The 13676-nt window shown below is 41.9% G+C and overlaps 1 protein-coding gene across 1 annotated transcript in view; it reads left to right on the top strand.

The window, feature by feature from the left end:
* ADAMTS19 (ADAM metallopeptidase with thrombospondin type 1 motif 19) overlaps positions 1-13676 on the top strand; it is a 422212-nt gene that overhangs the window by 305684 nt on the left and 102852 nt on the right. Inside the window, exons 13-15 of the mRNA XM_075341865.1 lie at positions 3253-3383; positions 3502-3674; positions 11269-11396. Of these exons, the coding sequence (XP_075197980.1) occupies positions 3253-3383; positions 3502-3674; positions 11269-11396 (432 nt within the window). The remainder of the gene's footprint in view (positions 1-3252; positions 3384-3501; positions 3675-11268; positions 11397-13676) is intronic.

The following is a 13676-nucleotide window of genomic DNA, read 5'->3' as shown; positions in this document are numbered from 1 at the left end:
TGGTCACTAGCCTGTATTCCGACCTGGCTATACCCTGCCTGTATATAGCAACAATAGTCCTGAGAAGGACTCTGCTACTGTACTCCGACCTGGCTATTCCCTGCCTGCCTGTATACAACTTATTGTATGTCCTGAGAAGGACTTCTGGTCACACTGTTTGCAGCCCTGCTCCGGAACTAACTATAAAGGGCCGCAAACCTTTCCCTGAAGCAGCAACCCTCTCCCTGCACTGACTGTCTGGATGGCTGTGAGCAGAGCACAGCGCGCCCGCCGGTATAAAGGCTCGGTCACGCTGTGCGGGCCGGCCAATCACTGCAATTCCACAACTAACAGGGCTGTGGCATTGCAGTGGTCTGCCAGCCAATCCCTGCATGAGGGCTGGCTCTCAAAAGAGCGCCAACATGCAGGGATGAAGACCACGAGTACAGCACGAGTATCGCGAGATTACTCGGTCCTCGCCGAGTAGCCCGAGTATAGTGATACTCGTGCGAGTACCGAGTAGTAACAAGCATACTCGCTCATCACTAATCACTAGTACCAACTAAACATAGGCCCTTCAGAAGAATGCCATCAGTGGGGGCCACCTCATAAATGTTCAGGAATAAGTGGAGCTAGTGTTCCTGAATGTGGAAAGTTGAGTGTTAGAGCACTTATTAGGAACATCTAGCACTAAAATACAAATACAGTATATATCTCCTGGGATGTGATAAACCTGGAGGTATAGATGCACTTCCAGGCTAATAGCTTTAAGTGCATTGTTTCAGAGCCTTAATACCTGTGAGAATAAGTTTAGTGACTTCATGATTAATCTCTTCAGTGGCAGAATATGCAAAAAATAATACGTGAAGTCATCAGCTACTCCACTTGGCTCAGACTATCTAATGGCCTTTCTCCCTCTTTATACATTGTGTAATGTATTATTTATGTTATTTGAGAAATATAATTGAAAATTTGTATATTTAGCTAAATGTAAAATAATATGAGACACTAATATGGTGTTATTTGTACCAATATATACACTGTTTTCATGACTGTTTTAGAAATTTTCCAATACATTATATTCTTACTTAAAGTTATTATACCATCAATTAGTTACAATATACGGAGAATAGATTCATCCATAATGGGGACTCTGTTCAGTGTCAGTCAACAGTTTCCAGTCTCTTTCCAGAGTTTATTTTGTGCTATCAGAATTGAGTTCAAAGTTTCCATTAATTCCATATGGGCATTTTTCTCACATGAAATAGACAATTAAAATAGAACACTCTATAGAAATATGCTGACAGCAAATATATTTTATTCTATGTGTAATTCTCTCTTTTTCTCAAAACACAAAGCCAAATGTCGGCTGGACCGCCATACTGTTTTCAAGATTTCCAACACAAACATTCATAATGACATACAATCTACATGAAAGTTTGTTTAGTCAAAATAAAAGTTTATAAAAGGTAGACTCGGTGAGGCAGAAATGTTTCATATTAAGTAACTGCTTTTTAATATTGTAAGGGAGTTAAATGCCCTGAATAAAATACACTGGAGATCAAATTTAGAGGACAATGTATGATCACTTGCTTTTTTCAAAAACAATGATTTCTACATTGATGAACATTTGAAGGCTTTTTTAAGGGGTACACCATGACATACAACAGTGTTTTACAAAAGATCCAAAGTTTATCAATATAAAACTTTTATTTTGCCCAAAGCATGATGATCATAATTAGAGAACAGCAATGACTGTAGCACAGAGAAAGATTATAATTAAATCTTCTGAAGGCAACAACAGTCACCAATCAGTAGGAAGTGTACAGGTCTTTGCTTTGAATGACTAGCACATCTGCGGCCACAGGACATCACTAGTCTTTCACACTGCTCTGGTGTGATTTTGGTCCACTCTTCTTCCAGTATTTTCCACAGCTCTTTGACTGTTGTGGTTTTCTTGGCCATAACTTTGTCAGCAATGATTTTCCAGAAATTTTCTATTGAGTTTAGATCTGGACTTAGTGCTGGCCATTTCATTGTTTCAATGTTTTCTGTTTCAAGGAACTGCTTTACCAGTTTTGCTGTATGACAGGGTGCATTGTCCTGCATGACAATTGCTGACTGATTGAGTGATGAACGCAAGTAAGGAGCCACGTGTTGTTGAAGAAGGTTCTGATACACACTTGCATTCACTCTGCCATGTGGCTGTACGAGAGGTCCAACTCCTGCTGCAGAAAACATTCCCCAAACCATGACACTTCCACCACCATCTATCCCTGATTTCTTAACACACTCATCAGTGTGGAGTAGGATTAGTGATCAGTGATTGTTTTGTCTTGTTGGTCTACTAGGCATTGCTCCAACCTGGCCAGAATCCTACTCCACACTGATGAGGGGCAATACCCCAAAACAGCTGTCTGTGGATGGATACCTGGCCTTGGTATTTCCCTTGTCATATCTTTAAACTTGTCAAAAAGTTGGATATTGACTAAAAGGGACACTTAAAATGGTGGTTATGGTGGTCTCCTAAAAAGAGCCACCCCGTGGCTGGGTCCTTCCCGGAGGGATATCTGGCTGGTTTCTGTGTTGAGACTCCTAACAGAGGCTCCAGGGACTTTTTTGATTTAAAGATTTATCTCCGTGTGTGATGGGGCCTTAAGAGTTACACATTGCATTGGTAAATTATGAATCATTAAAGATCTTGTCTGGGACTTAAATATTGATTACCTATATGGCCACCGGCTGAAACTACTCATTTTTGGAACTGCACAGCACAACTCAGTTGGCAGAACACTGACCGCTACTGGTACTGCACATCTGCCGCCTATTTATTCATAAAAAGGGCAGATGTGCAATACCCAACCGCGGCCACTATACAGCTGATGGAGCTGAGTAGTTCTGGCCGTTTACAACTGAGTAGTTCTGAGCAGTAGTAGGAACGGCTAATTGGCAAGGGTACCGGGTGTCACAACCCCACCAATCAGGCATTGATGATCATCCTAAATTCTCAGGCACCCCCTTTCAATTAGCAATTATCATGTCTTGGATAAAAATTATTAGCTATGATACTGCCATTGTTACATGTATGATTTTTATTAGAAAAGAAAGCGTCAGCTGGTGCATCAGAAAGTCTTGGATTGGGAAATCTATTAATTTACCACTGAAAATTTCCATTCACAATCCCCCCCAAAAAAGATTTGCTTTACTTTTTTAAAAAATATTGAAATAAAAAACTCTGGTATAATAAAATTAATGAGTGATGTTTACACACAGTGGTGCAGAGTTGGAGAATGCAGCAGTATGACCGCATCTTCTGAGCACCTGTCCGGAGAGTGGAGTTCTTGGAGTTCTTGCAGCCGAACATGTGGAGCTGGAGTTCGCAGCAGACAGCGGAAATGTCTTAGGTAAAATGATTGTACTTACATTATTCATCTCTTCACTTGTCTTTCCTCTATAATGCTGATCTATAATATACTAGATCCTGCTGTTTTATAGATAAATAGTAATATTTTTCTCTTATAGTCAAAGCACTGAGGGTCTGCAATGCAATGATCCAAAAATACAATACAAAATATGTGAGAATCTACGTTGTCCTCCTGGAGTGCCTGATTTTAGAAACTGGCAGTGTCAGACCTTTAGCTTCCGATCTTCCTACCTGAAGCAAAAGAACCGCTGGCATGCTGTCATTAATGAAGGTATTTATAGAAAACCTTAATCTAAACATCAGAGCTTGATTTTTTTTTCTAAATGCACTCACTACATTACCTTTAATCCAGTTCTTCTGGATGTTTATAGACACCAGATAATCATAGATAAATAACAATACACTGTATATCTTTCTGGGCGAACAAACACAGCGTATTATAGTAATGGGACGATATGCAATAACTGTAGAAAAAGACATGAACCACACATCCAAAAATCATACATTGATCTAATGCCGCCAGGCAAAAATTTATATTCTTAAACATGAGGCTCTTGGTTTAACATTCTGATCAGACTGTATAAAGCCCACTGCCACATCACGGCGAACCTCTGAGTGGGTCCCTAACTTATTTTAAACCTTAAAGGTTTGGAGCCATGCGCTCACCAATGCCGTAACAACAGTGCACCAGCAGGGTATGGGACCTGGTGCCTCACAACAACATGGCTCCAGGTCCCACCACCCCACTGACACAAAACCACCACAGGGATGGTCAACACACAGCACCAGCATCCAGGACGGTCCATTGGATTTTACAACATATTATCCACATGCTGAAGAGAAAATCAGCCGCCTAAGGCCTCAGTACAACTTGCGCAGAGCTTCCGATTCGGGAGCATCGGAAGTGATATGCTAATGAATCTCTGCTGTGAGTGTGAGCCGAGGGTCATGCAACTGTGATCCGATCTTGCGATCGCATCACAGTTGCGAACGAGAGAGCGGAAGCACTTTCTCCCTCTCCTCTACGACCTGTCTCTGTCTACATCGCACTGCGGTCAGATGACATGCGAGTGCAGTGCGATGTTTCACACGCACCCATAGACTTGTATGGGGGTATGTGAGCCGAGACTCGCTGCCAAACGTATCATGCTGCGATTCATTTCTCAGGCCGATATGGCATGAGAACTCAATCGCAGATAGACACTGCCCCATAAGTTTGCACTGAGTTGATTATGTGGCCAGCATCAGGAAATGGGAATTATTGAGTAATTTGAAACAACAGAGCTGAGGATGTATTAGCACAAGGAATAAGAGGCACAAGTTTGTTATTAGGAATGTTGATCCAAAAGAGTTGAAGGTGTAAACAGCACCAAGAATATTATAGACAAATTCATTATGCGGTACATTGTTGCAGAGTTGAAGGTATGACCAGAACCAGAAATAGCAGTGACACGATTGCTATCAGATACCTTGTTAGCAGAGATGGGTGTGTGGACAGCACCAGGATTAGCAGAACAGAGCTTGTAGTTATAGCAGTCAGGAGCAGCTACTGTAAGAGGAAAATGAGCCATGGCTGGAGAAGAGCCAAGTGAAAGAATAGCTTTATTCCTGGAAAGCACAAGGTAGCTGTCCTTAAAATGCCTGAGATGATGGCATCAAAGGGCTTTATGGGATACTATAGTAATCTGCCGCAGACTAGCACAGAGGGAGCCTGCCATAAGAGATGGACACAAAGCCTATGGCTATAGCCAGGAAAGGTGAGCAAGAGATTCACAGTTACTAACGTCACCATTATTAATGAGGTTGTATGCAGTGTGGTCTCCTTTTAAAAATAATGAATCCCCTAAACCAGATTTCACTTTTAAAATTTTACATAGCCAATTAAACACCAGAGCTAAACATTACAGCCTCGCTTGCTATAAAATTGTACAAAATTAGCAGATATATTTATAGAAAGACATAGAATAAGAACTCACGTTAATAAAATGAACAGTTATACTGTTGATCCCTTCCGCACACCCGCTATGTAGGTTGTGTTTACTACCTCTGTCTGGTACTTTAGTGCACATATATACCAAGCGGAATTCCCTTTACATGATATTAAGCAGACCTAGATGAATTACTGAAGGGTAATAAACTAAGTAATGGAACATAATAGAGATTTTCAGCTCAGCAGTCTGGTCAGACCGTTTGCCGATCTGTGTAATGAATGGTGCATGTTGTATTTACTCAGACCTGACTGCTTAAGAAAAGAAAATCATCTGGAAAATGTGCAACACAAGTTGAAATTACATTCATGAGCACAATCACCATTAACCATTGTAAAACAATAGTAATTGCTAAGCCTCCAGTATTTTTAGTAGCACTTACCCACAATACTGAACCTTTCCTCACCTTAACAGCGTAGAGGAGTTTTATTTGTCTTACAATACAGTTTTTGTGTCTATGAAAATAGCAGTGAAAGAAACCTGCAATAAAAATGGAGATTGTATATTGTATAAGATACAGTTCTATGCTATTAAAAAATCCCAATTGGGATCTACACATATAGCAATGGACTAAGCAACACATAAGGGCTGATCAAGACTGGCATAGCACACACTCACACGGTGCCAATTTTGATGGAGTAGAAGAGGCACTGAATTCATCGAGTGGTACTGGAGTAGCATTTCTGACGTAAGAAACGCTGCCACTTTTCATGAATCAAACCCATCTCACCTCGGCTCCTCCCCAGCTCTGCCCATTTCAGTGGAGCTAATCCAAAGTGTACTGAAAATATCAAAAGTGGCAGATGCAGTTGCAATTTTTCAAAGCTTTAATGACACTTTTGTCCTAATGAGCAGACCCGTGGAAGTTTGGTTCTATGGGTTCAGTCGGACTTTAGATAAAGTTCGGTTTGGACCTGGACATGACCTTACCCACAATAGAAATCACTAATTGGGCAGTTTGAGTCTCTGCCCCATACTGCCGGCTATAAAAAGATCATTTCTGGGGAAGGGAGGGTGGGAAATTCCTATTATTATTATTATAATTATAGGAATAAGTAGTGTTATTTTTACCCCATGGGCCAACATAATCCACACCACAACGTCCCACGATGATCCCAGCTCTGCAACATACTGAAGTTTCAGCAAGCGGACACATTAGAGACTGCCTGCTATGGCTTCAGGCAGACACAGACTAAGCCACAGCTGTGAGCGGTGACATCTGAGTTTACCTGAGGTCACATAGATATTTCCACACCTTTGACCGCAGGTAAACTCACCTCAGCTAAACTCATTGAACTCAATGAGACCACATCTCCTGACAGAAAACTGTGGGTTTGTTTGCCAAGAGATGTAGATGAATCACCGATTTCCTGCACCAATACTGCATATCATGGCAAAAAAATGCATCAAAATGCAATGTGGTTTTGATGTGGGGTTTTTTTGCCAGGAGATGCAGATTTGGTGCAGGAATTTGGTGTATAAATTCCAGCACCAAATCTGCATCACCTGGCAGAAAACCCACACAAATAATGCCATTTTGATGCCGGTAATATGTGGTATTCTGCTAGGAGAAGCAAGTTTTGTGCAGAAATCTGGAGCAGACATTTCTGTAACAAATATGCATCTCTTGGCAGAAAACCAAACCTAAACTACGTTTTTTCCGCAGGAGATGCAGATCTGGTGCTAAAATTTATACACCAAATTCTGCATCATATCTACATATTCTGCCAAAAAAAAACTCATCAAAACGCAATGCGGTTTTGATGTGGTTTTTTCCAGTAGATGCACATTTATTATTACAAGTGAGTTTTTGTGACCTAGTTGTGGAGCATAATAAAGGGTCGGCTCCTTTTTGATCCTCTGCTATATTACAGAGAATGGTCTATTTGGTAGCCTTTTAAATGAGATAGTGCCATGGAATAGTTAGAAAATATCATTGGTTAAACAATATACCAAATATTCAGTAGAATCAGTTTGGGAATTTAACAATACTTCAATAAGGAACGAGGCGTAATTAATCGACACAGTAATTTTAGTTCTGTCTGAAAAAATTATAAGGCAATAATTGCAAATAAAAACAGTCTAATTCAATGCTCCGAAATTGGGATACCAGAAAATCAATAAAAAATGTTTGTATTAGGACTCTTTTAGGACATCAAGTGTAATACAGACTTGGAGTATTAAAAGGTCCACTATTCACTACTATGTGAGGAATTAAGACGTGTTAACTTATATATTATTCAATCAGGGCTCCTATGGCACATATAAGTACCTTCCTATCATCAATATTGGGTAGTATAGACAGGAAGAGTAATCCAGCTGAGTGTTCACGGTGATTTATTAGTGCAATACAGACAATGCACAGAAGACGTTAACGTGTTTCTGGCTTGACGCCCTTAATCATAACCATGGTTATCATGGTTATGATTAAAGGCGTCAAGCCAGAAACCCGTTAACGTCTTCTGTGCACTGTCTGTATTGTACTAATAAATCACCGTGAACACTCAGCTGGATTACTCTTCCTTTCTATTGCTGTGTGGCCAGGGCAGGGCCAATATCCGAGACTGAGGCACGGTGAGACCAGGTGTGGGTGAGCTGGACTTTTTTCAAATTGGGTAGTATACCTTTTAAAATTAATTTGGATTAGGTATTGAATTGTGCACGGTTTAATAGCTGGTCCCGTTTATTGGTATTCTATAAAAGAGAGTTTATTCCACAATACATCCTATTCCTGTATCCAAATGTTTTGCAATAAATTGGCTTTGATAGGCTTTAAATATTTTTATATGGTGGAGATGTATATACAATGTTAATATCCCTTAATAAATGTTACATTTTATCAATTTTTGTCCACCAAAGTCAGTGACATTGTTCAGGTAAAAAAGTGGAAACTAGAGCCCTTTGGACTGTGTGTAAGGGTCCACGTTCTCTGGCTATCCTAGAAAATACTATCCTTTCTTTTGACCATCTGGTTTATAAAAAAGTTCTAACAATAGATATGTTAAAAGTGGTTGAAATAAAATACCATTTACAATGTTCTTATTGTGCATTAGTCAGTGTACCCTGGGGACTGTGAGGGCTTCATGTAACAGCCTTGTACATACAATTAAATGGATTTACATTTACAATATCTACAGTATATAGTAAACTAATTAGAGGTCATTTGCAGCGTTAAGGTTAAATGCATTAACATGTGAGCTACATCTGTACTTTTTATTGAATAAAGTGTATATGAAAAAACATTCCAAATCATCCAAACTGCACTTTTAAAGATGACCTTCAGATCTCCATGCATGTCTCTTTTAGTAAATATTTGTAAGCCCCATAAAATAACTATCACATTTTCTTTCCCTTAGTGGTGACATTCATTTGGGTTTTTTTATTCCTTGAAGTGTTTGCATATTTTACAACATCGCTTTTTTTAATGGCGTCTATCCATGACATAGTCTGGCACTGTCAATGTTGATTGGACAGTGTTAAAGTGTGTGGGGGCCTATTCCATTAACATGCGAATGGTAAAACTCACATGTCAATTTATTCATTGACATTGACATTCACATAATGAAGAAATGGCACAAAATAGAATTTGAGGAAAAATATTTCCAGCATTGATATGCAGTTTGGAATGCAAGAATTTACTCAAGCAGACTTGTCAGAATAGAAGATGTATTCTCTTAAAGGGACTCTCTCAGTAAGATCAAACCTCAGGTCACATATATGGGAATACAGGTCTTAGAAATGTAAATGCATCTCCACCAGTGTGGCCACGCATGCCCAGATCACACTTCAGAGCAACGAAAAACAGCACTTAGCATATAAGAATAGCACTCACTCCAGGCAATAATACAAAATACTGAAATGTTCAAATTTTTTTTATTATTGCCTGGAGTGAGTGCTATTCTTATATGCTAAGTGCTGTTTTACATTGCTCTTAATCATTTACTTAGCATTTCAACGCCCCCTGATATTAATTACATTGTTATTAGGAACGGTGAATTCTTTCCTTGTTTCGTGATATATACAAATCACACTTTTCTCAGCCTACTGTACAGCAGTGCTTTCATGTGACAAGCGCTGCAATGTGCCAATCATTAATATCACCCTGAAATTGTGATATACTATCAAATGATCGTAACATTGCAGCGCTTGTCACATGAAATCATTGTATTGTAAAGCAGGCTGAGAGAAGAGTGAAGGGTGATCTGGGCATGTGTGCCCAGACTGCTGTTACTGACAGGGAGGTAGCCCCTACCCCATCAGTGACGTGCTCTGCTCAGTTTGGCTGATTCTGGTCTGCAGACCAGAAGGATCAAAGCTACAATAAACGTATATTCGTGCCACAGAAAGATAAGCTTACAGAAGCAGGGAAGGTAGCAAAAGTATACTGGGAAAGTGTTAGTTAGGAAGAGTTAGGACAAATGAAAGGGGGTCACATTAGTTGTGGACAACCTCTCTAACTCCTAATTTGCATATACATTAAAATGCTAATTTCTTAGCAACAGATCAAAGATGTAAAGGTGTTGATAGATTTTCATTTCAAACTGTTACCTATATATGTGGTTTGGGAAGTTTGATCTTATCTGATTTTCAAGATTAAGCCATAAGCATGAAGTCTGATCAGCCAGCAACATTTTATATATAAGCAAGATTAGCAGATTAGAATGACATAGAGGTTTCAAGAAAATATTCAATATATCTCATTTTGGATTTAGGAGTCAAGTAGGTGGTCTTATTTACTGATTGACAATGATCTGTATCTGATATGAGAAAGTCTGACAATCACTAAAGGTGGTGTCACACACAGCGACGACCACAATGACGTCGCTGCTACGTCACCATTTTCTGTGACGTTGCAGCGACGTCCCGTCGCTGTCGCTGTGCGTGACATCCAGCAACGAGCTGGCCCCTGCTGTGAGGTCGTTGCTCGTTGCTGAATGTCCTGCTTCATTTTTTCCTCGTCGCTCTCCCGCTGTGAAGCACACATCGCTGTGTGTGACAGCGAGAGAGCGACGAAATGAAGCGAGCAGGGAGCAGGAGCCGGCGTCTGGCAGCTGCGGAAAGCTGTAACCACTGTAAACATCGGGTAACCAAGGGAAGACCTTTCCCTGGTTACCCGATATTTACCTTCGTTACCAGCCTCCGCCGCTCTTGCTGCTAGTGCCGGCTCCTGCTCTCTGCACATGTAGCTGCAGTACGCATCGGGTAATTAACCCGATGTGTACTGTAGCTAGGAGAGCAAGGAGCCAACGCTAAGCAGTGTGCGCGGCTCCCTGCTCTCTGCACTGTGACATGTAGCTGCAGTACACATCGGGTTAATTAACCCGATGTGTGCTGTAGCTAGGAGAGCAAGGAGCCAGCGCTAAACAGTGTGCGCGGCTCCCTGCTCTCTGCACTGTGACATGTAGCTGCAGTACACATCGGGTTAATTAACCCGATGTGTACTGTAGCTAGGAGAGCAAGGAGCCAGCGCTAAGTAGTGTGCGCGGCTCCCTGCTCTCTGCACATGTAGCGACGTTATGATCGCTGCTGCGTCGCTGTGTTTGACAGCTAAGCAGCGATCATAACAGCGACTTACAAGGTCGCTGTTACGTCACAGAAAATGGTGACGTAACAGCGATGTCGTTGTCGCTGTCGCTATGTGTGAACCCAGCTTTAGTCCTAAACTCAGAATGAGCAGAGATATTCAGGAATAAAATGCAAGCTATAAAAATTATTTTCTCACAAAACAATATATCAAACTATTCAACTTCTGCTTCATAAAAAGTAATATCCAAGCTGATCACTTCCGTTTAAGGGTCATTATAGTAGATCTTATTTTGCTCATATCCCGGACTCATCATGTTTACATGTATTTACACTATCTCCTCTTTACTTTAGAGAAACCTTGTGCACTATTCTGCTCTGCCCTTGGAAAGGATCAACCTGTTCTAGTTGCAGAAAAAGCGCTAGATGGTACACCGTGTGGACCTGATGGCATGGACATGTGCTCAAATGGTAGATGCCAGGTAAAACTAATTATTAAATATGAAATGGTGCTGATTATTCTGTAAACAGTGTGCTGTAGTTTCTCATCCTTTTTTAGTATCATCCTAAATTAATAGTTTATTTTTAGAACAATTAAGACCCGGAATCCTTGTAGAAAATTGGGCAAAATACTTCTGCAATTGTTAAAGCGTTATGTGAATACAACTTCCATCTCTACTGTGGAGACACGGGGCTCAGTGGGCGCTCTCGTCCACTAAAACCCGCCGCCTTTAGAAAGACAGCGTGGCTCAGGGCTCATCCCAACTGAACGCCGGCCTCCCTAACCGTGGGCGTAACACTACTCAGACAACACAGGGTGAGGGAACCACAATAATTAGACTTTATTGGATCCCCAAACAATTAACGGCACATAACACATAACCAGCAAAACACACAAATGTAACAGGCAACAGAGTCTCACCCTTCCGCTGGCTCACCAGGGATTAGAATGTCCATGCCTCACAGGTTCCAAGCTGTCTGAGGTCTGCAAAGTCTGTAACAGGTGACTGAACTGTCCCAACCTGCGTGTCCTCCTTAGGTAGTCCTGGTTTGATGTTACAATCCTGGCAGCCGGAGTCGAAATCCCTAGGCTGTGGATATGGTCCCCAACCGGATCCGGAGTCCCTAGATTGAAGCCATAAGATGTCCTGATCCTCCAGTCAGCTCCAAAGAGCTTAGACTGAATCCATCAACCATCAACAACCTGGTGGCTTAAAGAAGTCCTCTCTTATAGCCACAGCCCTCCCCCTGGACACACTGCGTCCTCATCCATTGGTTGGACAAGATTGCTTCTCCCATTGGACGAATTTCAAGCTACATGGACAATGCTCATTCAAATGATGTGCTTAGAAAGGCTGAGGGTGTACATGTAAACTGGGAGCCACTGACTAGACAATGGCTACTAAGGTAATTACATTATCAATACACAACTACAATACAATGGTTACTGGAAATGTCTGGAGAACAATAGTCTAGCTTTCAGTGGCCAACACAATTACATTGAGTCAACAAGAGTCTTGTAAAAACAATGAGGGACTTCTCCCCCATCTATAGACAATCTATCATGCTGTCTGGCTGGATTTTAAGAAACGTTAACCCATGAGAGTCCATGTCGTCACATTCCTCCCCCTTCTTAATATTAGCCAGACATGATAGGCTTCCGATCATCCTTCTCCTCTTGACGGCATTGTCCTTTTTAATGGTGAGGTCAGCAACAGAGGCTTGCATCTATACACCTCCCCCGGATTACCTCCCCCAAGTTGAGCAGCCATATTGTGGGCAAGCACTAAGGTGGGGTCCATGAGTTGGGCCTGCACAAATCTCCCACTATCAATCCTCCCCCAGTCAATAGCCACAGTGTGGTTAGGCTTACTCACGGTTCTTGGCTCAGAAGTCGATGATGGAGACCGGGAATGCAAACCATCCCTGGAAAAGATGTTAGAAAGATCCACATCAGGGTCCTGCTTGGCTTGGAGGTGGGTGATGGCTTCTTCAAACTGACTGCATAGTCCTTGTCCTAGGTCATTCTCCAAAATGACTGGTGTGAGCAGGTAATTCACAAGCCCCACTTTCACTTCCCTTTGAGTGGTATCCGAAACAACAGGCTTGGTGGGGCCATCTATGAACCCCACTTCAACTTCCTCCTGGCTAGTCCCTGAAAGAACAGGTGTGGGGATGGTGTCCATAAGTTCCAAATCAGCCTTGCTCTGGTCAGTCTCCACAATGTCAGGAATGGGGAGGCTGTTCACAATCCTCACATCAACCTCTCCCTGGTCCTTTCCCGAAATAACTGGTGTGGGGACGGTGTCCATATGCTCCACATCAGCCTTGCTCCGGTTAGTCTCCACAATGACAGGTGTGGGGAGGCTGTTCACAAGTCTCACATCAACCTCTCCCTGGTCCTTTCCCGAAATAACTGGTGTGGGGACGGTGTCCATAAGCTCCACATCAGCCTTGCTCTGGTCAGTCTCCACAATGTCAGGAATGGGGAGACTGTTCACAATCCCCACATCGATCACTTCCTGGTTGGTCCCCAAAATACCAGGTGTGGGGAGGCTGTCCACAAGCTCCACCTCGACCTCTCCCTGGTCGGTCCTTAGGTCCAACTGCACACATGCCAGAGGAATGTCTGAGCGCTGGCCCTCAGCCAGGGAGATGGATAATTGGGAATCTGGTACAGGGTCTTCTGGGGAAACAATAACTGGGCTTACCAGAGTGATGGAAGATCCAATGTCTCGAAGTCCCTGAGCCTGTATATCACC

The sequence above is a fragment of the Anomaloglossus baeobatrachus genome, chromosome 1, assembly GCF_048569485.1.
Source record: "Anomaloglossus baeobatrachus isolate aAnoBae1 chromosome 1, aAnoBae1.hap1, whole genome shotgun sequence".
Classification (NCBI taxonomy): Eukaryota; Metazoa; Chordata; class Amphibia; order Anura; family Aromobatidae; genus Anomaloglossus; species Anomaloglossus baeobatrachus.
Note: the sequence above shows the minus strand (reverse complement) of the source record. Positions and strands in the feature narration are given on the sequence as shown.